Source organism: Quercus robur, chromosome 3 (assembly GCF_932294415.1).
Source record: "Quercus robur chromosome 3, dhQueRobu3.1, whole genome shotgun sequence".
NCBI lineage: Eukaryota > Viridiplantae > Streptophyta > Magnoliopsida > Fagales > Fagaceae > Quercus > Quercus robur.
Genome location: NC_065536.1, coordinates 45,879,690 through 45,906,492, shown reverse-complemented (window position 1 = coordinate 45,906,492; position 26,803 = coordinate 45,879,690). Strand labels below are relative to the sequence as shown.

Genomic DNA, 26,803 nt, shown 5'->3' with positions numbered 1-26,803 from the left:
GTGAAAATTTTGTCAATTGAACATTGCGTGAAGTCTTGAACATGTTGTGTATTGATATTAGGCTTGAAGCCCAATTTTTTTAATTAAAAAAAAAAAAACAGTTTTATGTGTGAATTGTGAACAGGGTTTTTAAAAAAGAAGTTTGTATAGATGGACATGGTTTTTTTTTTTTAAAGTATGAACTATGAACAGGTTGATGTGTGAAAATTTTGTCAATTGAACACTTTGCGTGAAGTCTTGAACATGTGGTGTTGATATTGGGCTTGAAGCCCAATTTTTTTAATTAAAAAAAAGTTTATATATATATATATATATATATATATATATATATATATATATATATATATTCAAACCAACCAAACCAATTAAACCGATCGCAAAAACCACACCGCTATAGATCGGAAAACCAACCGTAGTCAGTGTGCATCGGTTTCAATTATGAAAAAACTGATCTCTATCGGTTCGGTAATAAATTTGAGAAAAAACCGAGTCGACCGAATTGCGCACACCCCTACCTGCTATAAAGGCAGTCTCATAAAAACCTATATCAGATGACCTCCCATCATAACACTTCTCCCCTAGGTCACCCTTCCTTATAGGCACATCATCACGTATTTGGAAGTGAGGCCTCAGCCTACTAAAGACCTCGTCCCTCATTTTGGCTGGAAAATCATGGATGGACTGGTTGTCAGGAAGGACAATCTCCCTTGGACGTCACCCAGAGGGACTAGCTTCCTCCAAAGGGGGATTAGACGCTAACTCCCTATCGAAAACCGATGAATCCTCTGATGAGTACTTAAGCCTAGAATGACTAGACAATTCATCGTTCGAACCCATGTAGACTGACGAGGTACGATCACTCATCACTTCACTATCTTCAGACATCTCTCACCTTCAAGCGACGAATGAAAACTAAGATTCCACTCTACCTCCTAAGTATGTAACTAACAAAAAGGAGGGAAGAGGAAAAAGAAAAAAGAGAGACCGACAAAGCATACCTAAAAACGGACGAACAAGAGAGACCAACGAAGTAAAAGGGCCGACGATTGGGCTCTGGGATCAGAATGGAAAATTTTCAAGTAATGAGGACAATAACAGCATTGAACTATTTATAGGACGGAGTGGCATGGAAAACGAAGTGTCACGACGCTTGGCTTCTCAAACCAAAGAGTGACACGTGTCTCTAGCCTTGTTAGAAGGACATAATTACCCCTATTTATGATGCATGACACTAAGGTAAAGCATTTATGGCAACACTCTGCGACCCATCGGCCACCCTAACGACTCACGGAGTATGGGGCAACTGATGAGGATAATTTTTGATTAATCGATATGGGGGTGCCAAACCTCCCTAACGATCCCAAAGGGATGACCGACTCCATGGGCCGTCGAATTAGGCTGGCAATCCAATCCCCATTCCTGACAACCCATCACCATAGGGTTTCATGGGACTTGCGTAGGGCCCACTCTTACATTCTTACATGGAAATTACTTGCATATCACAACTAAAGACCCTACCACACAATCAGATCCCCTGTACAAGGAAAGGTGATCTCGAGTATCTTGGGATCCCCATCCCTACAAGGAAATTCCCTCGTATCAAGGGATTCAGATCAGCTCTCTACCACTATATAAACCACAAACCTTACCCTTTTTCTAGGTACGTGAATTCTCCCTAGCTCTACTCTTGAGTTCTTGAAAACTCTTCTATCACTGACTTAACCTTCGGAGGGTCTTTGGCTGTTGCCCCACCAGTGCCCTTTGATTGGTACTTCTCTTTTATTCTTCAAGTACACCCATTGGCACATGTGTGGATGATCAACTCACTAACTTTTTTTGTGCAATTTTTGTGCATCATCAATACAAATGAAGTAACTTTTTTAGAAAGTGTAAATTATAGTGATAAGTTTTATTAAAATCTTTATTTTGATTTTTAATTTTCTATAGATTTTTATTTTCTGAAAGATATGTGGATGATGATGAAGAAATCAAGAACTATTTTGCTGCATTCCACCTACATGATACATTTCCTGCGGCAGTTGTTGAATTTTGGAGACTTCTTTGGGGAAAGGTAGCTTGTTTCTCCTGTCATGTTTTCATGTAAAAGCACCATACATAAACTTTTGCCTATGTAATTTTTATTTACTGTTTAATTTCTGTATACACAATTTAGTCCGAAATTTATATCAATTTTTCCTATCTTTCCTATTTGCTGACACTGTCAACAAGTTCTAAAGGAGCTGCCAAGAGAAATATAATAATCCTCGTGGAAGGGACTTGGCAATGGTTTGGACTCTAGCTTTATGTCACAATGCAGTTAATCATGCTAAGTGAGTGACCAGTCGTTACCGTTTGAATGCATGATGACAATCTATAACTAGATATCCCTTTACTACTGACACACCAAAATGTTTATTTGATTCATCCATGCTATTATTCTGCTGAAAAAAAGTTTCATAATTAGCTTCTAAGTCAAGTGCATCATCATTATTTCAAAAAACTTAATACACTGCAAGTTATAGTTATTCACAAGATAAACGTCAACAACAAAACCAAGAAAGAAAAATAGAAGATGAGTAGATGACCCTTATCGACCTATCCACATCACAACCTTCCCTTTGTTTATGTGTAGTTGGAAATCGAAGTTTTCATCACTCAGGTTCACAGATAAGATCATCACAAGCCTCTGCTGATATGTCATTGCAAATTAAAATTCTTAAATTGCAGATCTGATCATAAGATCTCACTTCTTAGGCTCATTGACTCTCGTTCAACAGCCTCTGAAGAAGTGTTGGCTGTTTTGTATTTCACCTCTGGTTTGATCTTCACTTCAGGATACATTTCGGCATCACAAGCTTCTCCCCCAACTGTCTCACAACTCAAAAGCCTCTGCTGGAAAAACACTTGGGAATTATGCAGAAAACCAGTAAAACAGAGCTGTTAATTCATGATTACAAGCTACTTAAAATATTCAAAGCTTAAGTCAGAAGGTAATGTTGGATAGGCTTACGAAGTTATGGAGCAGTAATCAATGGCTGAAGGGTCCCCAGTAGTTCTGATTGGGGTACATCAGGGACTCTGTGGTCTTGGCATGGACCTGCATGTACATGGCAAGCATAGGTGGTGGAACCAAGTGTGAAGATTGTGAACCGGCTCTCTCTCTCTCTCATTCATTCACTATTTGGCTAATGGGGAGTCCGGAGTTGAAACTTGAGAGACTCCCATACTAACATAGACAAAAGAAAGTAAGATTTTGAATGCAAAAACCAACTTTGTGAATTTTTTGGCTCACGCTTGGTTCCACATGCCTCTCCCAAATAGGAACTGGTTCACAATCTTCACACTAGGTTTCACCACTGGCCACAAATTTGGTGGTTGTTACGGAGGAAAGGGTGATGCAAGATACAAAACTGCCTGCATTTTGATGGGTTATGTTTGGTTGGTTCTTTTTTTGCTATGTTATATTAGGTTGGCTAGTGACCTGAAGAGATAAGGTCGCTAGATTTTTGGTGATAAGGAATGTAACAAAAAGACTGGGCTGACGTGTGTCTACTCTGAGATAAAGTCGCTAGATTTTCGCTAGATTTTTGCTATGTTTTATACTATGATTTAATCTATAACTAAAAACTTGATTTAAAGTCATGTTTTCAAACTATAAACGTAAAACAGTAGACAAATGTACCTTTTCAATTTTTTTTGGTGTACATAAGAACTTTTTTAATCTTAATTGGTTTACCAACACTCGTCTCAAATTATTGAACAGTAACTTTGAATAATAAAAATAGGAATTTAACAATATTTTTCGAAGTAAAGACTTGGATTGATAAGGAGGATATTACAGTTAAGTCAGAAAAGATTACAATTTATTTGGTTTTTGGAGAATGATTACAGATTGGACTACTGAAAAACTAAAAAGGAAAAGATCTAGAAATGTTTACAAATGGAAAATTCTTCTTGGTTTTTTGCTCTATTTTCACCGTCTTTCACATTGTGCTTATTATTGTGCTTGTCTTCTTGTGTTAGTGAAGGATTCACATGATATCACTATGCTTGTCTTCTGGGGGATTGTCAGAACATTATTGCTACATGCTATAAAAACACTGCATGATATCAAAACATTATTGCTACATCTCATGCTTTCTGGCTATTTGTTAGGGCATTATTGCTGGGTATCATATATTCTTGCTGAGCATCATATACAATACATTGACATTGGTCACATTGTTTCACATTCTTCCAGAGGAGGAGGGGCCACGTTTTGTTGAATTGCTGATAATTAGTCAGCAATAGTCAATTGAACAAATCAATCAATCTTGATCTTATGAGCCTTGAAAGTAGAATCCAGGAGCTCCATTGGTTGGATTTCTAGGGGCTGCACTAGAGCTTCCTTGGCCACTATCACTGTCATTCTCACCACTGAGTTGTGAGAGAGCGTCCTTTAACTTTTGCTTTAGTTCTTTCTTGGAAGATGCTTGGTAAAATTTAGATTGGATCTTTGATTTTTCGATTAAAAATTAACTTTTGTTTGGGAGGATATACATCTTGTTGTATTGAATTGACAGTTTTAGCAATTTTGTATTTATCCCACCATTTCACCATAATTTCTCTTGAGATCTCATTAATTTGAAGGGGAATCCGGAATGATCACATAATCCCAATGGAGAATCCAAGGGAGCGTAAAGCTTAGGTATAATTTAAAAAGAGAGGGCAGATTTTTGTCAATTGATGAGGGGCCAAATGAGCCAAAAGCCCATTTTTGAAAAGCCACGTTAAGATCGTGGGGTAAAATTTCTTGAATGAGTCCAAAAATAGTCCACCATTCCAAGAACAAATTAGGGAGAGGAACATTGGGCATTCTTGTCTCAAAATAATAGAACCAAGAATGACTCATTTCTTGATTTTAAATATAAAACATTTTGAACCATTCGTCTACATAATCCCAGTAACTGTAATATTGAGGATCAAATGTTCTTGAGAATTTTTTTTCACTTTTTTGGTATCACCCCAGAGAGATGGAGTGGGTAATTTTTATGGTACACTTGGAGTGAGATATTTGGGATTGATCACTTCGTTTTAGATTGTGATTAAAGATTGCAGAGTCTACATCAACTAGAATAAATTCATAAAATTTTTGGTTCTTTTTAAAATCACTTGGGAAGAAATGGCAATTGTTTGGGAGATACTTTTGGACAATTTTTCAAAGGATCAAATTCAGACTTAAGTTCTGGCTCAATTACCAACAAAAAAAAAAAAAGGGTGATTGTATGGTTTCACTTGATAGCGAGATCTAATAGGTCGGTTAAACCTGGATGACTACTATTGTGGAAAAGAAGACATTAGAAGGAGGCCTCAGGCCCAGTCACTTGAGAAGATGACACATTGGATGATACTTGAGCAAAAGTTGGGGGTTTAGAAATATTTCCCAACACTTGAAACCTATTTGAGGAGGATACATTGGAAGATCTAGGATTTGAAGATGAAGGAGGAATCTCTTGACAATGGTTTGTTTTCTTTCTGATTAGACATTCTTTCCTAAAAATCATCATTTGAAAGTTTGTAAAGATCACTTTGGCTTTTTGCAATGATACACTTTATAGTTTGAAAATTTATGGGCAATTAAGCCTTGATACTTAGTACCCGTTTGGATTGCGCGTTTTGCACGTCTGCGTTCAGCGTTTTGGGTTTTTATTTTTATTTTTTAGTGCATGAACCGTAAAATCACATGAATTTACTGTGCAAAGACAAAAATCACTGTTCACGCACAGTAGCAGTACTGTTCATGCATTTAAAAATATTAAAAATTGGTTCGACGGCACTATTCACACATTTGAAATTTATTTTGCTACAGTGTTTTCAGTTTTAGCAAAAATAAGTTCAATCCAAACGGACCCTTAAGTTATGATTTTGGGTGGAGGAAAAGGCCAACCAGGTATAAGGTGCATTATATAAAGTTTTGCTAATTTTAGAATTAAAATTCTTAAATCTTGGAGTAAATCGTCAAAACATGCCATCTTTTCCCAGGAGAAATTCGTGAGTAAGAAAACCTGGAATTGAGTTTAAATCACCTTTGATGTTATATTTGAAAATCAAATGTAGATAGAAGAGCTGGCCAGCTTGAAAATATTTGTTTTGAAGCTAAAATTTTGACATCTTTTTGTAGAACATCTTTTGCTACAGTGTTTTCAGTTTCAGCAAAAATAAGTTCAATCCAAACGGACCCTTAAGTTGTGATTTTGGGTGGAGGAAAAGGCCAACCAGGTATAAGGTGCATTATATAAATTTTTGCTAATTTTAGAATTAAAATTCTTAAATCTTGGAGTAAATTGTCAAAACATGCCATCTTTTCCCAGGAGAAATTCACGAGTAAGAAAACTTGGAATTAAGTTTAAATCACCTTTGATGTTATATTTGAAAATCAAATGTAGATAGAAGAGCTGGCCAGCTCGAAAATATTTGTTTTGAAGCTAAAATTTTGACATCTTTTTGTAGAACATCTTTTGCACTTTTGCAATCAAGTCAGATTAAAAATTCTTGATTGATCAAATCATCTTGAAAGTTTAAAATGCACAACACAATTGATAAAATTTATTTTTTGATAGTTGAATATTTTACTTGAGTTTAACTCCAAAAGCCATAATGGAATCTAAAAATTTTCTCTTGGTTTTCGACCTTTTAGTTTTAAAATACCTCCAAATCCTAAATCTGAGGCATCGATTTCTAAAATCTTAGGTAAGTTTGGATTGGGTAATCCTAAACAGGGTAGGCTCTTCTAATGTTGCTTAATTTTCTTGATAATTTTAGTATGTTCTTTTGTCCAGGAAGGAGGATTTCTCTGTAGTCTTTGAAAAAGGCTTGCAAATTTTTCTAAGATCTTGGTAAAAATCTTGTAATTGATTTTTGTCTTTTATTTCATCTAAAAATTTTTAACCAAAACTATATAGTTCTATCAATATCTTTGTTGGTAATATACATGTGAGTGAAATCTCACGTTGAATAAGAATAACAAGAGAGAATGGTTAATGTAACATAATTGGGCCCAAACTCATAGGCTTAAGTTTTTTGGGTTAGATTGTATCCTTATATGTTATATTAACTACTTAATTTGATTTCTTCTCAAAAAAAAAAAAAAAAAAAAAAAAAAAAAAAAAAAAAACTACTTAATTTGATTAAAGGGAAGTTAGAAGAATGAAGTGAAACTTAGGCTATGTTTGGCTTTATGTAAAATATTTTTCAAGTGTAAAATATTTTCAGCATAAAGGAAAATATTTTTAATTGTTTGTTTGTGCTATGGAAAATATGCCAGAAAATTATTTTTTGTGTTTGGTTTTGCATATAAAAACCAATTTCCATAAGCCCAGCCACCACAGTCACCACCATAAACAACCACATAATGAATTAACCCTAAAAAATCAAAATAAAAACCCATTAATCTCAAAATCAAAATCAAAACTCATCTACCAAAACCCACAACCCACCACCATTAAAACCCACAAACCACCCCAGACATCGATTCAACACCCCTTATTGACCACCATCAATGCTAGAACTCACCCCCAACCCACCTCCATTGAAACCCAGGAATCACCCCAACCATTGATCCTCCAAAACCCAAGGACAAATATTATTTACAATCAAACAAAAGAAAAAAAAAAAAATCCAAAGAGGAAAGCCAAAGAAGGCAAATCAGTGTGGGGAAGGGAGGACAAAAAGGTAGAGAGAGGAAGTCAAATCGGTATGTTAGGAAGAAGGAGAATGAAGGATGGAGAGGGAGGAAGAGGGAGGAAGAGGGATAACGAAGTAGGAAGAGAGAGGAAAAGGGCTTCGGAGTCTACCTTGATCGGTGATGACAAGCACGAGTCTAGTGGCGGAGCCAGGATTTCAGTACGGGGGGGGGGGGGGAGGAATTGTAAGATGAAATTAACTTTAAAAATATTAATCAATATTAAAAAAATAAACAAATAATTGTTAATCAAAATAAATAACAATGAAATTTATCATTTCTTAATTTCATATCATCAATGAACGAAAATAATCAATTTATTGTTAATAACAATCAATGTAAGATAGTAATCTAAATTCATAAATTTTAAACATCTAATTTAGTTCGTTCAAATAACTTAAGCCTTGTGGTTGAAGATTACTAAGAAAGTTAGGTGATTAGCTAGAAAAAGTGTAATGAGACTGTGAGTGATAATAAGGGTAAATTTGGCATAAGGCAAAAAAAGTATATGACAAGATTGGTATGATATAGACTTTGGAGTGTAAATACTGAGTAGTAACTTATTTTTCCTTCTTTTTGATGCCAAGTTTCACTATTCCCAAGTCTGGAGTGTTTTGTTTTATTTTTTTTGTCATTGTTCCAAGTGTGGACTGTGGAGTGTTTTGTTTTTTATGTCAGGGAAAATATGTTTCTGAAATTTCTGGTAGAGTCAGGGGGGCCAGTTGCCCCCTCTCGCCCCCCACGAACAACGATGGACCTGAGCTCGAGTTCAGGAGGTTGGCTCTCTCTCTCTCTCTCTCTCTCTCTCAAGTAGGCCTGTAAAATCAATTTGAAGGTAAAACTGAAGTGTAAAATACACACTTTAAGCATCCCATTTTATAGTCGAAGCAAATAATTTTCAATCTGACCAAATTCTCTGACCATTCCAAACAGTAGGCATAGTGTAAAATATTTTTCCAATTTTCTTTACAGTTGAAACAAACACACCTAAGAGAGTAGGATTTGCATCTTAGTAGGACTCAGCATTTTAGCCTTGTGTACAAAAAGTACGGATTGAGTACAAAGCACTTGCCATCTCACTTTTTATTAATCACATACTTAGACAACACTGTACTGCATATTTCACTGGCTACAAATTTTGTGGGCTCAGTGCCTCATTATTTATTAGACTCCATATAAGACAAGGTGGGCTCACACAGAGTGATGCATCGAGGTCTGTTGAAACCCGAGCTTTAAATATTTTGGTCCAAGTATACGGTTGCCTACTTGCATCTTGGTTTTAGGGCCAACTCAACCCAACCACGGTAGTACACTACAGACCACTGCTGATCTTACCATGGTTGCGTTTGCGAAGATTCAAAAAAGAAAAAAAGAAAAAAAATGGTACTCACTGCTCAGTAACTCATTTGCTAATTAACAAGAAAATGTTAATGGATACTAGGGTATTAGTTTAAGTAATATTTTTTAACAGAATTTATAGAAAAAGAAAAATATAATTGATTTTTTTAACAATTTTTTATATTATTCAAGAAAATGGTATTAAAACTTTTCTAAAATGGTTTCTTAACAAATACCCAATAGATATTCATTAACCGACTCTTAATAATATACTGATCCATAAAACTTAAATAATACATAAGAAAGGTTAATTTTATTCATTTAACCATTTTATTGTCTTTGTATCGCTCTTTTTTACATCAGGACTCAACTCCTCATGACAAGTGGAGCCAAGACGTTGTATTTGTAATTATAGATAAGAATTTTAGAAATTTTGAACTTAGGAATTAGGATCACTTGCGTACTCAGTGCTAATATAAATTCTATCATTTATCCAAAATGTGGAGAATGGTGTTTTTAATTATTTGACTGGTATTACCCGTTCAAAAAAAAAAAAAAAATTATTTGACTGGTATGAGTTTAGGAATCAACCTTTCAAAATAATATTATCTCCAAAAAACCAAAAAAAATAAAAAATCTCAAAATAATAATAACAACTGGACATGCGTAAGGCTACTTTCCAATCACCTCAATACATCCTGCAAAAAAATGGGGGTTTTATGCACCGGTGAATTCTAACATTAATTGGAACTTTTTATTCTAACATTATTCTTTACATGTGAATTCAAACTGAGAATTTAGACAGGATTATAATTTTTAACTCATTATTATTTGCTATGAAAACATGAGAAACCACCACTAATCCATAAAAGAAAAATTATAAATTTGTCATTATTTCAATAGCCTTTCTACTAGAACATATCTTCTACTCTCTAATGCAACACTTTGCACGCTTTCGTCTATTGATACTTCAGGGCATCAATCCATCATCGGATACAGTTCAGTCTATCCAAATGAAGTGCATCCACATCTGATGTGGATTCAAACTTTCCTTCAATTTTGTAAAAATAAAAAACTACCTTTTTTATTTTTAATACTCATTTTTATAAAACACCTACATCAATTTATCTATTTTACACATTTATTTAATAAAATATTCGTTCTTTTACCAATTTTTTATTTTTCTCTCCCCCACCAACTATCTCTCATAGACCCAATCCGAATCCCATCTCTCCCTCGTTGCCTCTCTCTCTCACAGACCCAATCTGCCTCTCTCTCACTTTCTCATCAACCAAACATCTTCGAAGAAGAAGAAGAAGAACCATTCCTCTTAAACTCGCTTATTAAACCAGTGAACACTTCAGAACTCGTACTCAGAACTTGTGAGTTCAGCTCCAAAACCAAACACCCACAACCAGTTTTCTCTCTCAAGTTCAACCTCACGTCGAACACAGTAGCTTCCTTGTCAGAAATCTCAAGTGGGGCTCGAAAGCTTTCAGGTTTCGGGTCGGGTACAGAGGAATCAACGACTGTGATGATTTCTTCTGGGTTTTCTTGTTCTTCTTGGATAATGGAATGGATGGTGGGACTGTGAATAAGCAACACCATGATCTCCGACAAGCTTGTGACTCACGCCGTGACGACGACCTGGGTTTCCGCTGGGTCGAACCGCTCATTTTGGGTGATACTGATGATGATGCAGCTCATTCATCGCCTCGTTGCTTCAATGGGTTCCGACGAAGCCAGCGGCGCCGGTGACGAGGACGGCGAGGGTTGGAGCCAGAAGGAGACGAGAGAAGGAAAAAGAAGCAGAGAGAAAAAAATGAGAAAAAAAGGAAAAAGACAAGAGAGAGAAAAAATTAATAAAATAATAAATACAAGTGTTACAGTAACTGTACATAAATGTACAATTTTACCCTCATTAATATGGGTGTTTTTACTCAAAATGTGTAAAATGTTTACAGTAACTGTACATATATGCACGGTTACAATTTTAATTGTGCATAAATGCACAATTTTACACTCACTAATATGAGTTTTTTTTGCTCAAAATGTGTGAAATGTTCTATTTTACACAATTTTACATCAACTGATGCAGTTTCTTTAAGTCATTCTTTTCAAAAAGTGTAAATTATAGTGAAAAATATTATTAAAATGTTAATTTTGATTTATAATTTTATATAGATTTTGATTTTTTGAGAGATATGTGGACGACGACAAAGGAATTAAGAACTATTTTGCTGCATTCCACCTGCATGATACATTTCCTGCAGCAGTTGTTGTAGATGATTTTGGAGACTTCTTTGAGGAAAGGTATCTAGTTTCTAATGTCATATTTTCATGTAAAAAGTATACACAATAAATCCAAAAAATTATATTAATTTTTACTGTCCTTCCTATGTGCTGACATTAACAAATTCTAAAGGAGCTGCCAAGAGAAATATAATAACCCTCGTGGAAGAGACTTGGCAATGGTTCGGACTTTATGTAATCATGCAAAGTGAGTGAGCATGTTGACATTACGATTCAAGTGTTTAGCTTAATTTATTTTTAGGACTAGTACTAAAAATATTTGTTTCTTTAACTTCTGTTAGGACATATGTGGATCATATTAAGAACATATGTCATCTAGAATTGGCTAATCCTTTGACAAAATACACTTTTACTTGTAATTGGGTAGATATAAGATGTGTTTAATACTTTAAGGAACAAGAGTTCAAGTCCAAGTATTGAAACCATACAAATCTGTCCAAGAATCAAGTGAAGAAATGTTGTATTTTAAATCTCGACAGATTGTATCTATCAAGGTTTAAAAGGCAATTTTAGCCCGATGCTCGACAGATACCCTATCTATCGAGAATTACAAAATTCATATTTTCAGATCTATTTTTCACGCATATCCAAGCTATGTGTTTAGGTTTTTTTTTTCTCACAACTCCAGATATATATAAGGATTATTTAAGGGCCGTCTCACTTGATGCAAAGGTTTTATGCAAGCATATTGTGACCGAAGACATATTCCCTAGTTCATCTTTCACTTGAAGATGCTGCAGCATTTGTATGCTGTGGGGTTTTGTGACCTGATCTTCATCGTGTGGATGAACTAAAGAACTTTGTAGCCAACATCTTTCTCAAGTTAGTGTGTTAGTCACATACTAGAATCCGTGCATCAATTGGTTAGTCACGTACTTAGAACCGTGCATTGAAAAGAGAGATTGTCACTACATTACAAGTCCAATTATGTATTGGGGTAAGAGTTCAATTGTAGGTTAGTATAAGGGTATTGTGATTCCTTTACTTGACACCGCTTGTTTTGATAATAGTGGATTCTCGGGAGTGGTGACCTTAAATTCACCTGATGGGGTTTTGCCTCGAAAGTTTCCCCTATTCGTAAACAAATCACCTATGTAAAATTTATTTTCCACTGCATTTAATTACTTGGTGATTTGTTTATGCTACCACGCTTATTGCATGTTAATTGACTTAATTAATTCACTTGACTAATTAATTGGTTAATTTACTATAATGGGTAAATACATTCTTGGCCTATCAAGCGGTATCAAAGCGGACACACTCTGATTACGGTTAATATTTACTATGTGATCTATTGACCCTTGTTGTCATGGCTGTAATCGGCAAGAAAAGATCTTTTGTTTCAAATACGTCTTGTTTTTCTAATCTTTATTTGATTGAGTGTCTCAGAAAATGCAAGTCTAAAAAATATTTGAAAGCTATCATGATGATTATTGAAAAAGATCTTATTGTGACAAAGAAGAAACTAGACTGTCTTAGAATGAAAATGTGCAAAGGAGTTCATCTAAGAAGAGTGAAAGTTAAAGGCTTTGTTCATAAATGGCAAATGAGAGAAAACACAATTCCTACAGATTTGTCATCTAAGCATGAGGTGTGCTTTATGATGAAGTCTGCATTCAAGGTAATGATACATGTTTGTGGTACCTTGACAGTGGATGCTCACAACACATGACTGAAGACCGCTCTCTCTTTAAGGTTTTCGAGTCCAAGAAAGGTGAAAATGTCACGTTTGGTTATGGGAGCAAATCACAGATAAAAGGGAAGGGAACTATCTCTTTACTTAGACTACTAGACATTACAAATGTGCTATATGTAGAAGGTCTGAGGGTGAACTTGTTGAGTATAAGTCAGATATGCGATCAAGACTTCATGGTGTTATTCTTAAAAGGAAAATGCCTTGTATTGAATGTTCGCAATAGCATTCTCTTGCCAAATGAAGACCTATGGCACCAAAAGATGGGACATGCTAGTTACAAGCATCTCTTAATTGTATCTAAGCATTAATTAGTTTTGGGGATACCTAAGCTCAATAGAGTGAACAATGTTGTGTGCAGATCGTGTCAATTTGGGAGACAGACAAAAGCTAAACATCCAGGTACTCAGACATCAGCTGTATCTAGACCTTTAGAGCTACTACATCTGGATCTCATAGGTCCAACTAGAACCGAGTTTCTTGGAGGAAAGAGATACATTATGGTTGTGGTAGATGACTTCACTGGGTACACTTGGGTCATTGTTTTGAGATCTAAGTTAGATGCTCCTGAGCACATTGAAGCCTTGTGCACAAGACTACAAAATGAGAAGAGCTTAAAGATTGATCGAATTCAAAGTGATCATGGTAAAGAATTCGAGAACTCATACATGGAATCCTTTTGCACTAGATCAGATATATCTCAGGAATTCTCTGCTCCTATTACTCCTCAGCAGAATGATGTAGTAGAAAGAAAGAACCAAGTTATTCAGGAAATGGTTAGAGCTATGTTGCACAACAAAGATGTGGTTAGAAATTTTTTGGGAGAAGCCGTTAACACTGCTTGTCATATGATTAATAGGGCGTATTTCAGACTCGGTACTAAGAAGACTCCCTATGAATTGTGGAGAGGAAGAAAGCCAAACGTGAAGTATTTCAGAATCTTTGGAAGTACTTGTTTCATCCTTAAGGATAGAAAGAATGTGGGAAAATTTGATTCCCAAAAAAATGAAGGAATATTTTTTGGATACTCCTTCACTAGCAAGGGCTTATCAAGTATACAACAAGAGAACAAAAAGGGTGATGGAAACAGTCAATGTTGTTATTGATGAAACTTCAGACTCTGGTTCTGAGAAAATTAGTGAGGAGATACCTAAGGAAATTCTTCCTCCTGAGCGTAGGGGTGTTTAAGAAATAGTTGATCAAGAGTCTGCATCTCCAAGTACTCCAAGTGTTGTAGAAGGTTTAGCAGACATACCTACTTCACCTGATTCTGAATCTCATGGAAAGAAATGACCTTCCTCAAGGATCAAATTAAATCATCCTCTTTAAGTTATTGTCTGAAATATGAATGAACTTACACTAAGAAAGCGTATAGTTGATAAATGTGTTACTAACTTTGTGTCTTATTCTTGCTATTTGTCGCAGGTTGAACCCACCAAGGTTGAGGAAGCTCTCCAAGATGAAAGCTAGGTTGAGGCAATGCATGATGAACTGCTTCAGTTTCAAAAGAATGATGTCTGGATCCTAATGCCTAGATCGAAAGGTGAGCACATCATTGGAACAAAGTGGATATTCCACAATAAGATTGATGAGGATGGAAATGTGATCTGCAATAAGGCTTATCTTGTGGCTCAAGGATACTCTTAAATGGAAGAAGTAGACTATGATGAGACATTTGCTCCTGTAGTTAGTATGGAGTCCATCAAGATTCTCCTAGCCTTGGCATGTCACTTCAAGTTCAAGCTTTACCAAATGGATGTAAAGACTGTGTTCTTGAATGGGTTCCTTAAAGAAGATGTCTATGTGGCTCAACCTAAAGGATTCATTGATCCACATTTTCCAGATAATGTGTTGTACCTCAAGAAGGCACTCTATGGGTTAAAGCAAGCACTCAGAGCTTGGTATGATCGGCTTACACAATACTTGGTCTCACATGGTTTCACAAGAGGCAAGGCTAATCAAACACTCTTCATCAAGAGGGAAGATGACGAGTTGATAGTTGCTCAAGTCTATGTTGATGATATCATCTTTGGGTCTACAAAGGATGAACTTGCTCATAATTTCTCCAAACTTATGCAAGCCGAGTTCGAGATGAGTATGATTGGAGAGTTGAATCACTTCCTTGGGTTACAAATCCGTTAGCAAGAGTCAGGTATATTCCTATCTCAATCTAAATATGCTAAAAAACTTGTGAAAAAGTTTGGTTTGAAATCTGCTAGTTCTGTTAGAATCACCATGAGCCCAAATGTTAAACTCACTTTTGATTTGTTGGGAAAAAAGTGTTGATTCTTCTCTATATAGAAGCATGATAGGTAGTCTTCTTTACCTTACAGCTAGTAAACCTGACATTAGTTACAGTGTGGGAATGTGTACTAGATATCAGGCTAATCCCGAAGAGTCTCATATGATTGCTTTGAAAAGAATCATAAAGTATGTTAAAACCACTACCGATTTCGGTGTGTGGTATAGAAAGGACACCAATGATGTCTTAGTTGGGTATTCTAACGCAGACTGCACTGGGAATGCTAATGATAGAAAGAGTACTTCGGGGGGTTGTTTTTATGTGGGTAATAATCTTGTCTCCTAGATGAGAAAAAAGCATAATTTCATCTCATTATCCACTGCAGAGGCTGAATACATCACTGCCGATAGCTGTTGCACCTAACTTCTCTGGATGCAAAAACTCCTCCTTGATTATGATATTCGTCAAGAACATCTTACCATCTTTTGTGACAATACCAATGCCATTAATATCTTTAAGAATCTTGTTCAACATTCTCAAACAAAACATATAGAGATTCGACACCACATCAATCGGGAGCTTGTCGAAGATGGTACCCTCACTATTGAGTTCATTCACACTAATGATCAAAATGTTGATTTGTTCACCAAACCTCTTGATAGCAAATGTTTTAAATTCCTTCATCAAAACATTGGTGTTATCTCCATGGATTGATTTCCTCTCCTTCTCCTCCTTTCTCATGCATTTGTATCTAGTTTTATGCTATGCTTTGTTTAACATGTTTTTGTTTGTTTGTTTTTAGTTTTGCTTTTTTTTGTTTTACATAAAAATAAAAATAAAAATAAAAAAAAATTGAAAAAAAATCAGAAAAATACAAAAACAGTGTATGTTTTGTGTACATTGGTACTTGTGTACTTTGGATGGCCATTGAAACAAAGTTTTCTAAACTTATATTTTGTAGCTTAGATGAGCATCTCTATGCACAACTAAGTAAGTGAGCTTTGTGACTCGTGTTTGTGATGAGTAAGATTAAGTAATCTCTTGTACTTAACACTCGTATCACTCTTTTTGACGGGAAAGACTAGAAAATCCTAAGAGAAAGGCATAAATAACCATCTCACCACTATTGCCCGCCAATCATGAAATGACATATGTATGCTTCAGCATAGCAAAAATGCAATGTCCAAAACTTAACATAATTGGGTATTTTCTTTTCTCTCTCTTATATGCCCATGCATAATACGCTCAAAAGAAAAATACGTAAAGAAAAATAAAAGCAAAAAGAAACAAAGTGCTTTAAATATGGTTGCAAGCATGTGTTTAGGAGATGTGAGAGTTATAGGATGTACCTTAAAGGTGATAGTCCCCATCAAGTAGTTATGATTGTGTGTGAGTTAAATTGATTTTCTCATATCTCAAATCGTCATAACATGTAGATACTTATGCAATCTTGCAATGTTTTTCACACACAACACGCAAAATTCTTTACTACTTTTGATACATGTGCAGGTACAATGTAATTTGGCCATCACAAGGAATACATGTGTTAATGTATACTCACTAAACTGTCTTGACTTGTTTTTGAAATATTAAAATTGGTTAGACTTGTTTAGTATATGTGTGTGTTTTGGATCTAAATGTTTTACATTTTTTTTTATTGAGAGATGTTTTTGAGAGCTTAAAATTTTGTTTGGATCTTTGGTTGAGTAGCTTGCTTGATTGCATTCATTTCTATGTTTTTCTCTTCTTTGAAAAACTGTTTTTTTAACAAGCTTAACAGCTTCTCAAAAGATCTTGACAGATAGCTACCTATCGAGACCCTTGGACTGCTTTTTCTCGACAGATCTTATTGCATTTTCGATCCATCGAAAATTTCTGGAATTTGTCTCGATAGCTTCTCGACAGATTCTCGATCCATCGAGAAAGTTTCTATCTGCTTGATAGCTATTCGATCCATCGAGGTTTCTTTGCGTTCGACAGATGCTCGACAGCACCTCAACAGATATATCTGTCGAGAATTAGTGCTCAACAGCTCTCGACAGCTCCTTGATCCATCAAGATTCGTCTTTCTATATATTGCTTCAGCGCAATTTTTTTCTCATTTCTCTTTGATCTCTCTCGACAGAAACTCTCTCATTTCTCTCCCAAACACTTTTCCCTCAACCCCTTCACCTTCCCCACTTGTTTTTCGGCCCAAATCTTGATTTCTTCCTCTGGTATGATCTCTTCTCTCTCTTTTATCATTCATTTCATACATTTAGACCTAGGTTTTTGGGTTTTAAAAAAAATTTGGGGTTTTTCAAAATTGTTGAGTTATTTGTGAAATTTTTGGGTTGGGTTATGTTTAAATGATCCTATATGCTCATGCATTGCATCACATTTGCATTTTCACAATGTTTCATGCATTATAGATGTGTGATTTCTATGTTGAAACCTTGTGTGCTGGTAGGTTTGGATTGGGCTGAGCCCATGATGTTTTTATTGTTGCCTGTCACATGTTCATGCATTTTTCATGCATACGTACCATTCTTTTCTTTCTTTTTGAGATTATTTTTGATTGGTACTTTTCTACTTGTCTCTTTCTCTCTCTCTTTCTTTCGGATAGTCTACGCATGGCACGCAAGCGCAAATCCACTCTGTCCTGAAACCTTCTTCGTTATGAGGCATCTTCTTCTTCTGATCCTACACCCTCTCATGTCAAGTTCCATAATGATAAAGTCCGTCAGGACTTTTCGGAGAACTTTTCTAAACGTGGCATTCATTCGAAACGCCAGGTTATCCTTTCGGATTTCTCTGACACTGATCTACCCACTATCATTAACAGTAGGGGTTGGGAACCCCTTTGTGATATCCTGGTCAGTTGTCCCTCTGTGATCATACAGGAGTTTTACTCCAATATGCACGGATTTGATTATTCCATACCTCATTTTCTCACTTATGTTTGAGGTATATGTATTTTAGTCACACCGGAGCTTATCTCCGATGTATTACATGTCCCGAGGGTATTGCATCTTGATTATCCAGGCTGTCTTCGTTTGCGGACTGTGTCCAAAGATGAACTCATGTCTCTCTTTTGTGAGACACCTTCATCTTGGGGTGATTGTCAAAACACCCCTTACTTGGGCTTTGCAAAAGGTGTTCCTAAATATGGTAATGACATTTGTTTTACATCCCTTGCCTCACTATAATTCTATTACTGAGCCTCGTGCTCAATTTTTGCTATCCATCATTGGGGACCTTACCATTGACTTTTCCTTTCACTTCATACTCTCCTTTATAGATGTCTATAAGGATACGGTGACCCGTGATAAGTTTATTTTTCCTTCTGCTATCACGAGGATCATTCCCTATGCCTTTATGTCCTATCTAGAGTCTGCTCACTTTACCATCATGGGTGCCATTAGCAGTGCATCTGTTAGACGGAGTGAAGCCCAACTTCGACCAAAGTAGCCATGGACTGATACAGTGACTCCTTCAGCCTCTTCCGCTCCATCCACCTTCGCTCCTTCTTCCGCGAGTGGTGTGACTCTTGAGGCCATCATGGCATAGCTTGAGCGCATGGATGCTCGTCTTGACACTCTTAATGATGAGTTGTGTCGGGTGAACACCCTTGTTGGTCGTATCACACGACAACAGGCTGTCATGGGTGGTATTACCATGTCTCCATCTCCATCTCCACAAGCTTCAGAGGATGAGGGCAATGATGATAGCTTCAGTGATGATGATGCTGATGAGGATGATGGTGCTAGCTCTTCCAGTGATGAGGAGATGTCTGCTTCTCAGTGACTTGTCCTTTGTCATTTGTGACAAAAAAAGGGGAGTAGTTTTGAGTATGAGAGTAGTCATATACTTAGGGGGAGAGTTAGCATAAGACATTTTTGTTAGGGGGAGTGTTTTTGTATGAGGGATGTAGTGAGGACTTTATGTATCTTTTCTTTTCTTTCTCCTTTAGATATATTTTTTTGTACATTGGTCTTGTGACCACTTAGTGATAGCAAACCTTGTATTCATTTGATCTATATACATTTGATGAGGTTGTTATTTACACTTTTCACCTATCTCTCCGTGTGTTGTTTCTTTTCTCTCTTTATACACATGCTTCTTATTTATTATATGCAATCTTTTATTTTTGTTTCACACTAAGATGCCTTAATGAGTTTTGTTTAAAATGTTTCAAAAATATAGGTTGTCAAAATCTTCCATGCCATGAACTCTGTTCTTGCAAAGTTTTTCAACAATTTTTGTTAGGCTAGATTTTATTGTATTCAACAAGTAAGTATGAGTTGAGTGATTTATGACTTCTCTCATATTTCATTTGTTTTTTTGTGGTTTTGTCACGAATTGCCAAAGGGAGAGATTGTTAGGACATATGTGAATCATGTTAAGAACATATGTCATTTAGAATTGACTAATCCTTTAACAAAATGCATTTTACTTGTAATTTGGTAGATCTAGGATGTGTTTAATGCTTCAAGGAATAAGAGTTCAAGTCCAAGTATTGAAATCATGCAAATCTATCCAAGAATCAAGTGAAGAAGTGCTGTATTTTAAATCTTGATAGATAGCTCAACAAATTGTATCTATCGAGGTTTAAAAGGCAATATTAGCCCGATGCTTGACAACTGCTTGACAGATACCCTATCTATCGAGAATTACAAAATTCAGATTTCCAGATCTATTTTTCACGCATATCCAAGCTATGTGTTTAGGTTTTCTTTTCTCGCAACCCTAAACATATATAAGGATTATTTTAAGGGCCGTCTCCCTTGATGCAAAGGTTTTATGCAAGCATATTGTGACTGAAAACATATGCCCTAGTTCATCTTTCTCTTGAAGAAGCTGCTGCATTTGTACGCTGTAGGGTTTTATGACTAAGGAGCTTCTTGATCTTCATCGTATGGATAAACTGAAGAACTTTGCAGCCAACATCTTTCTCAAGTTACTGTGTTAGTCACGTACTAGGATTCGTGCATCGATTGGATAGTCACATACTTGGATCCATGCATTGAAATGAGAGATTGTCACTACATTACGAGTCCAATCGTGTATTGGGGTAAGAGTTCAGTTGTAGGTTAGTATAAGGTATTGGGATTCCTTTACTTGTAACCGCTTATTTTGATAATAATGGATTCTCGGGAGTGGTAACCTTAAATTCACTCGGTGGGATTTTGTCTCGGAGGTTTTCCCCATTCGTAAACAAATCACCTGTGTAAAATTTATTTTCCCCATTCGTAAACAAATCACTGTGTAAAATTTATTTTTCACTGCATTTAGTTACTTGGTGATTTATTTGTGCTACTACACTTATTGCATGTTAATTGACTTAATTAATTCACTTGGCTAATTAATTGTTTAATTTACCATAAGGGGTCAATACATTCTTGACTTATCAACTTCTATGGGGGGTCCCACTTTCCACTATTTTTATGATTAAAGGTTGGTTTGTCATGACCATTTTTGGTCATGAAAGTTGATTGCCTGATTGTTTATTTCTCTCTAATTATGTGCACAATTGTGCTGTTTGTTGAATCTCATTGTAAATTACATGATTTAGTATTGGGATGTTGTGCTCTAGGTGGTGGCTCAGCATCGTTTATTCTGAAAAGCAACAGCAATTCAAGTAAAGGCAGCTCAATGAGGATCAGAACTGCAAGTACTCCATTGCTTTACAGTATCTGATTTTGGAGGGGATAACCAAAGACAATGAACAGTAACATTGTTTGTAGATTCAGTCTATGAAAATATAGCAATTAAATTACTCTCTTTTGAATGAACTAAAGTGTCTGAGTTTTACTATGTCACTGTCATTTTTGGAGCTTTTCTGTCACAATGTAACTTCTAATTCTAATGGAAATAATTAAACTTTCTAGTTTGTATATCTTCTGGCATATGATTTGAATCTCACTATTTCAAATTTCTAATAAGCAAGGGTTTTCTAACATTCAACTCCATTTTTTTGTCATAATCATGGATCACGTATTGATTATGCAGATGAATTGGGTTACCCTAAGAAAGAAATAGTAGGAATTAGGTTATTACTTCTTTGATCTTGCTCTCCTTTGACTAGAATTTGCACAATTTTTTCAATGTAAGATAATGAAAATGAAGTAGAATGGACCGACATGGCCTTCCTAGACTCTCAATTGTGCCTGAAATCGTGCAAGGCAAAAAGATACTGATAGAAATCATTTGGGTGACGGAGTCAGAATTGCATGAAATTTGGCAGACTAAAGGGAAATGGTCTTCTAAGCAATAGTCGTCACTTTGCCATGAGTTACCCCCTAATTTTAGCGAATACCTCCGTTTAGCCCTCGAAAACAGTGATTTTGCCGTTTTTAGTAATTTTTGTTTCCTTAATAACTTTTTACTCAAAAAGTCATAATAACGTCCCCCGCTTGTTTTGGGACAACCCTTAAGGTCAGTAGTTTATAATTTTGCATTTAACACAATTTTACTATTTTTGGTAAAATTCGGTATTTTGCCACCAAATATCGTAATTAGTGCGAATCATGTTTCAAACATTTCTTAATCATCCTAAGGTTTTACTTTCTCAGTAATTAAATATTTTGTAGCCTCCAAAGGAAAATCAGATTTTTATCAATAAAATACAAACGTTTTATCAATTTCTTTCTTTGGTGGATTCCAGTTTATCACCTTATAGATTCAAGGATCCTTTTGTGGATTCAAGGTTTACTACCGGAAACTAACAATTTAGTTTCTATTTGTCAAAGAGAGTATCGTGGGGGCTTTCTTCAAACTTTCACAACGTCAAGAAAATTTCAGAACTGACTCAAAATTTCAATTTGCATCAAATTCTGGATATAGGAAGCTTTAATTTCTATGGTATGTTGCCTTCGCAAGCAAGCGAAATTGCATCATATGACCAGAACTTTATGGCAGTTAATATCTAAAACTTAAAACTGAAAATTCATGTATATCATAATAGGCAGGAATAGGCTAATCTTTTTAATGCATAATAACAATATATAACTAGATTCCCCATTGCCACTGACTCTCCAAAATGTTCATTTGACTCATCCATGATATTATTCTGCTGAAAGAAAGTTACATAATTAGCTTCCAAGTCGAGTGCATCATTATTCATAGTTACATACACTGCCAAGTTACAATTATTCACAAGATACACAATACAAGAACATCAACAACAAAACCAAGAAAGGAAAATAGAAGATGACCCTTATATATCCGCATCACATACTTCCCTTTGTTTATGTGTAGTTGTGAATCGGATTTTTTTAGTAAACTCCTTTTTGATAATCAGGTTCACAAAACTCTCCTCCAAGATCATCACAAGCCTCTGCTGGGAACACCCTGTAGAGCAATCATTAACATAAAATACTATTTTAATTACCCATGTTTGTTCAAATATGTCATTACAAATTAAAATTCTTAAATTCCTAAGATCTTACGTCTTTGGCTCGTTGTACTCAAAATACTCTCGTTCAACAGCCTCTGAAGAAGTCCTGGCTGTGTTGCTTTTAGCCTCTGGTTTAATCTTCACTTCAGGGTATATTTCAGCATCACAAGCTTCTCCCCCAACTGTCTCACAAGCCTCAGCTGGAAAAACACTTCGGAATTATACAGAAAACAAGTAAATGTTAATTCATGATCACGAGCTGCTTAATTAATACATTCGAAGCTGAATCCAGAAGTTAAAGTTGGACAGGCTTACGAGGTTGTGGAGCTGTAATCAACTGCTGAAGGGTCCCCAGTTGCTCTGATAGCGGTACATCGAGAAGTCTGTAGTCTTGGCATGGGCCTACATGGCAAGGCCAAAAATTTGGTGGTTGTGATAGGAGGCAAGGGTAATGGTGGTGCAAGATACGACGATGCCTGCATTTTGATGGGTTATGTTAATTTGGTTCTAATGTGAGAGAATAGTAGGTTGCAGAGTCGTGCAAATATACTTGGCTAGCGACCTTAAGAGATAAGGTCGCTAGATTTTTTGTGAGTGGATAAGGTGTGAATGTAACAAGAAGACAGGGTTGATAGAACTATTGAAAGCAAGACGTGTGTCGAATCTAAGTTACATATTTAGATTTTTTTTTTTTTTTTTTTTTTTTTGGGGTGTACGTAAAAGAACTACATCGATCTTAAGAGGCTGTTTGGTAGTGTATTTTGAACAACAGTTTTTAGCGTTTAAACAACATTACACGTATTTCCACACATTTTTTCACATACACGTATTTTTAAAAAATACAAACAATATTTCTAGAACAACATTACCAAACGGGCCCTAAAATACCCAACTCCAGTCCTAGGCCTAGTTTGTGTTGATGAAATCTGAGACCTTTTAAGTTTTAATTCGTGCTTGGAAAATATACAAATAAATAAGTAAATAAATAATTATGACGTAATATACGAATTTCAAGAGTCAAGACACTTGTGGGTTTAGATTTTGGAGTTCCTTTTAGTTAACACCTTTTAATGATGAAAGAAACAAGTGATTAGTGTCCATCCCATGTCTGAATGACTGGGGCTGTTTAGACCAATTGGCCACCTAATGAAACCATATGACCTAGCACTTATGTGAGTAGGTCGAGTGGTGGGTTTCGGGTTTGAAACCCGATTGAAACCAAACCAACTGGCTCAATAGCATAAAGCTCGCTGGACACCATTGTTCTCCCTCAATTGTCGTCCTCTCTCTCTCTCTCTCTCTCTCTCTCTCTTAAATCCATCTAGATCTTGACCAAATCTGAAGACCTGCCTCACTGTCATTCTTTCATTGATTTCGACTGAATTCGACCACCGTCCACTGAACCAGAACTGACTTGACTCGTGGTTAGTGGAGGTCGGTGTCGAGTCTCTCCTTCTGCCACCCAATGTGAGCAGGTCGAGTCCAAGTTGAGCACAAACCTAACCCAAACCAACTTGTGGACAGCCCTCTGAATGACAACCTACTTCGTGTTTTTCTCACTACAAAGATGTAGATTTTAGAGTGTTTTTTTTTTTTTTTTTTTTTTTTTTTCTCATACCTCATGGTCTTAAAGTAGGGTTGTAAATAAACCAAATTGTTTATGAAATGTTTGGGATTGACTCAATAAAGCTCATTTATATTTGTTTCTTTATAAATAGGTTAAGCTCAAGTCTTAGTTTTAGGATTGTTTAATATACAAGTGGAGCTCAAGCAAATTAAATTATTCATGAATAGGCTCATGAACAATCAGTAATACTTAGGTATTCCCGAAGCACAAAGAATGATGTTTCCTCCTTTCATATTCATAGTAAGGTTCACTCATTAAATTCATGGTGGAGCCATTATGAATGTGAGAGAAAAGAGTACCATTTATCCATGTTATGGGAGTACCTAAGAATTTTCCATGAACAATAGTGCTCGATTAAAAATAGGTCAAGCTCAAGTCTTAGTTTTAGGGTTGTTTAATATACAAGTGGAGCTCAAGCAAATTAATTATTCATGAATAGGCTCATGAACAATGAGTAATACTTAGGTATTCTCGAAGCATGAAAAATGATATTCCCTCCTCTCACATTCATAGTGGGGTCCACTCATTAAATTCATGGTGAGACCCATTATGAATGTGAGAGAATGGAGCACCATTTATCCATGTTCTGGGAGTACCTATGAATTTTCCATGAACAATAGTGCTCGATTAAAAAAAAAAAAGCTAATTTTAGGATTGCTTATGTGTTAGGTAATAAGCTTGATATGGGCTTGACAGATCAACTCATATCTTATTAAGCTTTTAATTAATTGGTAGTTGTAACCACTTGTTTAAACTAGATAGGCTTTGTAATAAGCTTAATATGGGCTTGCTAATATACTTATGATCTCAAACTTAAGAACTTGAGTTTGACCAATGAATCAAGTTATTGAGCTTGAAGATTGTTAGCAGGCTTGGTTCAAGCTCAATTAGAGTTTGAACATTTTAATTTTATTGTTGAGCCGAATTTGAATATTCATTGCTCAAAAAAGCTCGGCTTATTTATAGCTATGTTTCAGAGTTAGCAAATTATATTGATCCTAGGCCTACTTGATCTACCCTGCCATCTAGACAATTTCGAATTTTCGATGATTAAAGACAAGAGGTATGCTTGTCATGCATTCATAGGCAAGATCATAGGGTCTGTCTCTAGGGGTGTTGTAAATTCATGGCCTACGATCCGTATCCCATAAACTTAGCCTACACGTCCTAGGAATTGCATTTCACTAACAAGGAGATATTCTTTGATTCATCCTCATCACATCTATATATATATATATATAAAACCGAAACCTTTGAAACTCCCACAATTTTCCACATCATCATTTTAATTTAAAAAAATTTTAATTTTTAAAACTAAATAGTGAGAGAGTCCTAACAAGAGTCTCTTTTATATATATATATATATATATATATATATATATATATATAAGAGACAAAATCTTTAAAAACCCTAAAGCAATCTCCTCTGTTCGTTTCCATATATATATATATATATATATATATATATAAGAGACAAAATCTTTAAAAACCCTAAAGCAATCTCCTCTGTTCGTTTCCATTAAGAGAGAAAACCCTAAGTTTCAATTTCTTTGGTACGCTTGCTATTGCTTTTTCTCTTTTTTGTGAATTAGTTTTTTTTGCTTTTGTTTTGTATGGAGTAGTACTTTACAATATATAGTATAACTACAAGTATTGTAGTAAGTTTGCCAACTTTTTGTGTGGTTCAAAGATGCTATATTCTATATTATTTTAGATTATATAACCTTAAGCTTTACCTTATGGAGATGTATGTACAAGTTTTCAATTCCTTTTGTGTGGATATTTTCTCACAGCTGTGGAGTAAGGTATATGCACTATATGTTATCTTATGTTTTCTCTTATGGTGTCATGCTTCTTTGTTTATTAATTAAAGATTATGTTGGAAGCCTATATTATTTGCACCTTCAAAGTGTTCGACAATGTTTGAACCAAATTTTTCATCAATTAGGAAGAATTGGATAAAAAAAACTTAGAAAAGCTTTCCATCCTTACTGAAATTGTCTCACAATAATGACTTTTTTTGTTTTTGTTTTGTTTTTATAATTTGTAGGTTCTGAATGTTTTGATTTTTAATTTTATTATCTTTTGAAAGTTTGACCATCTAAATTTTTGGGTTCAATTTATTGCAATATTTGAAATAGTTTAGCAAATTTCAACTGTTATAACTATAGATTATTCTCTTGAAGGTAACCTATTTTTCTCTCATATTTCTCTATTTGTTAGTCATATATATTTTGTTTTGTTTCAATAATTTCTAGGCAGTGCCAGTAAATTTTCTGATTTTTTTTTTCCCCTTTCGAACGTTTTAACATCAGAACTTTTTAGTTATTTTTTTTTTAATATCTAAATTTGGCTTATTCATCAAATTGTAATTCAAAAAGATAAGAGCAATTCACGCAATAGTATAGTTTCATAATCAATTTAAAATTTTATAAAATTATTTTAGTCTATTATAAATAGGTAAGTTCCCGTGCATTGCACGGGTTTCCGAC

General features: G+C 35.3%; 1 protein-coding gene and 1 long non-coding RNA gene across 3 annotated transcripts; both read right to left on the bottom strand.

Moving 5' to 3' along the window:
• Window positions 1-2,460: 2,460 nt before the first annotated feature.
• Window positions 2,461-23,251, bottom strand: LOC126718074 (light-regulated protein 1, chloroplastic-like). 2 transcript variants are annotated; one of them, XM_050420137.1, is made up of 3 exons: window positions 23,000-23,251; window positions 22,755-22,895; window positions 2,461-2,765 (listed from the first exon to the last, which is right to left on the bottom strand). In XM_050420137.1, the coding sequence occupies exons 1-3, from the start codon at window positions 23,164-23,166 to the stop codon at window positions 2,744-2,746; spliced, it is 330 nt and encodes a 109-aa protein (XP_050276094.1). In that variant the 5' UTR covers window positions 23,167-23,251; the 3' UTR covers window positions 2,461-2,743. The 2 variants fall into 2 exon arrangements, with proteins under 2 accessions (XP_050276094.1, XP_050276093.1); XM_050420136.1 differs by lacking the exon at window positions 2,461-2,765 and adding an exon at window positions 22,329-22,638 and having other exon boundaries at window positions 22,737-22,895; window positions 23,000-23,240.
• LOC126718075 (uncharacterized) lies at window positions 2,850-3,815 on the bottom strand. Its single transcript, XR_007652816.1, has 2 exons — window positions 3,011-3,815; window positions 2,850-2,889 (listed from the first exon to the last, which is right to left on the bottom strand). It is a non-coding gene; the product is annotated as an uncharacterized LOC126718075 (long non-coding RNA).
• Window positions 23,252-26,803: the final 3,552 nt, after the last annotated feature.

Excerpts from the sequence above, each read along its gene's own strand:
- LOC126718074 (XM_050420136.1), bottom strand. The coding sequence starts at position 23,166 with ATGCAGGCATCGTCGTATCTTGCACCACCATTACCCTTGCCTCCTATC. Across the intron at positions 22,896-22,999 it reads GATTACAGCTCCACAACCTC|TGTTTTTCCAGCTGAGGCTT; the intron begins GTAAGCCTGTCC and ends ATAATTCCGAAG. Across the intron at positions 22,639-22,736 it reads GAGTACAACGAGCCAAAGAC|GGTGTTCCCAGCAGAGGCTT; the intron begins GTAAGATCTTAG and ends ATTGCTCTACAG.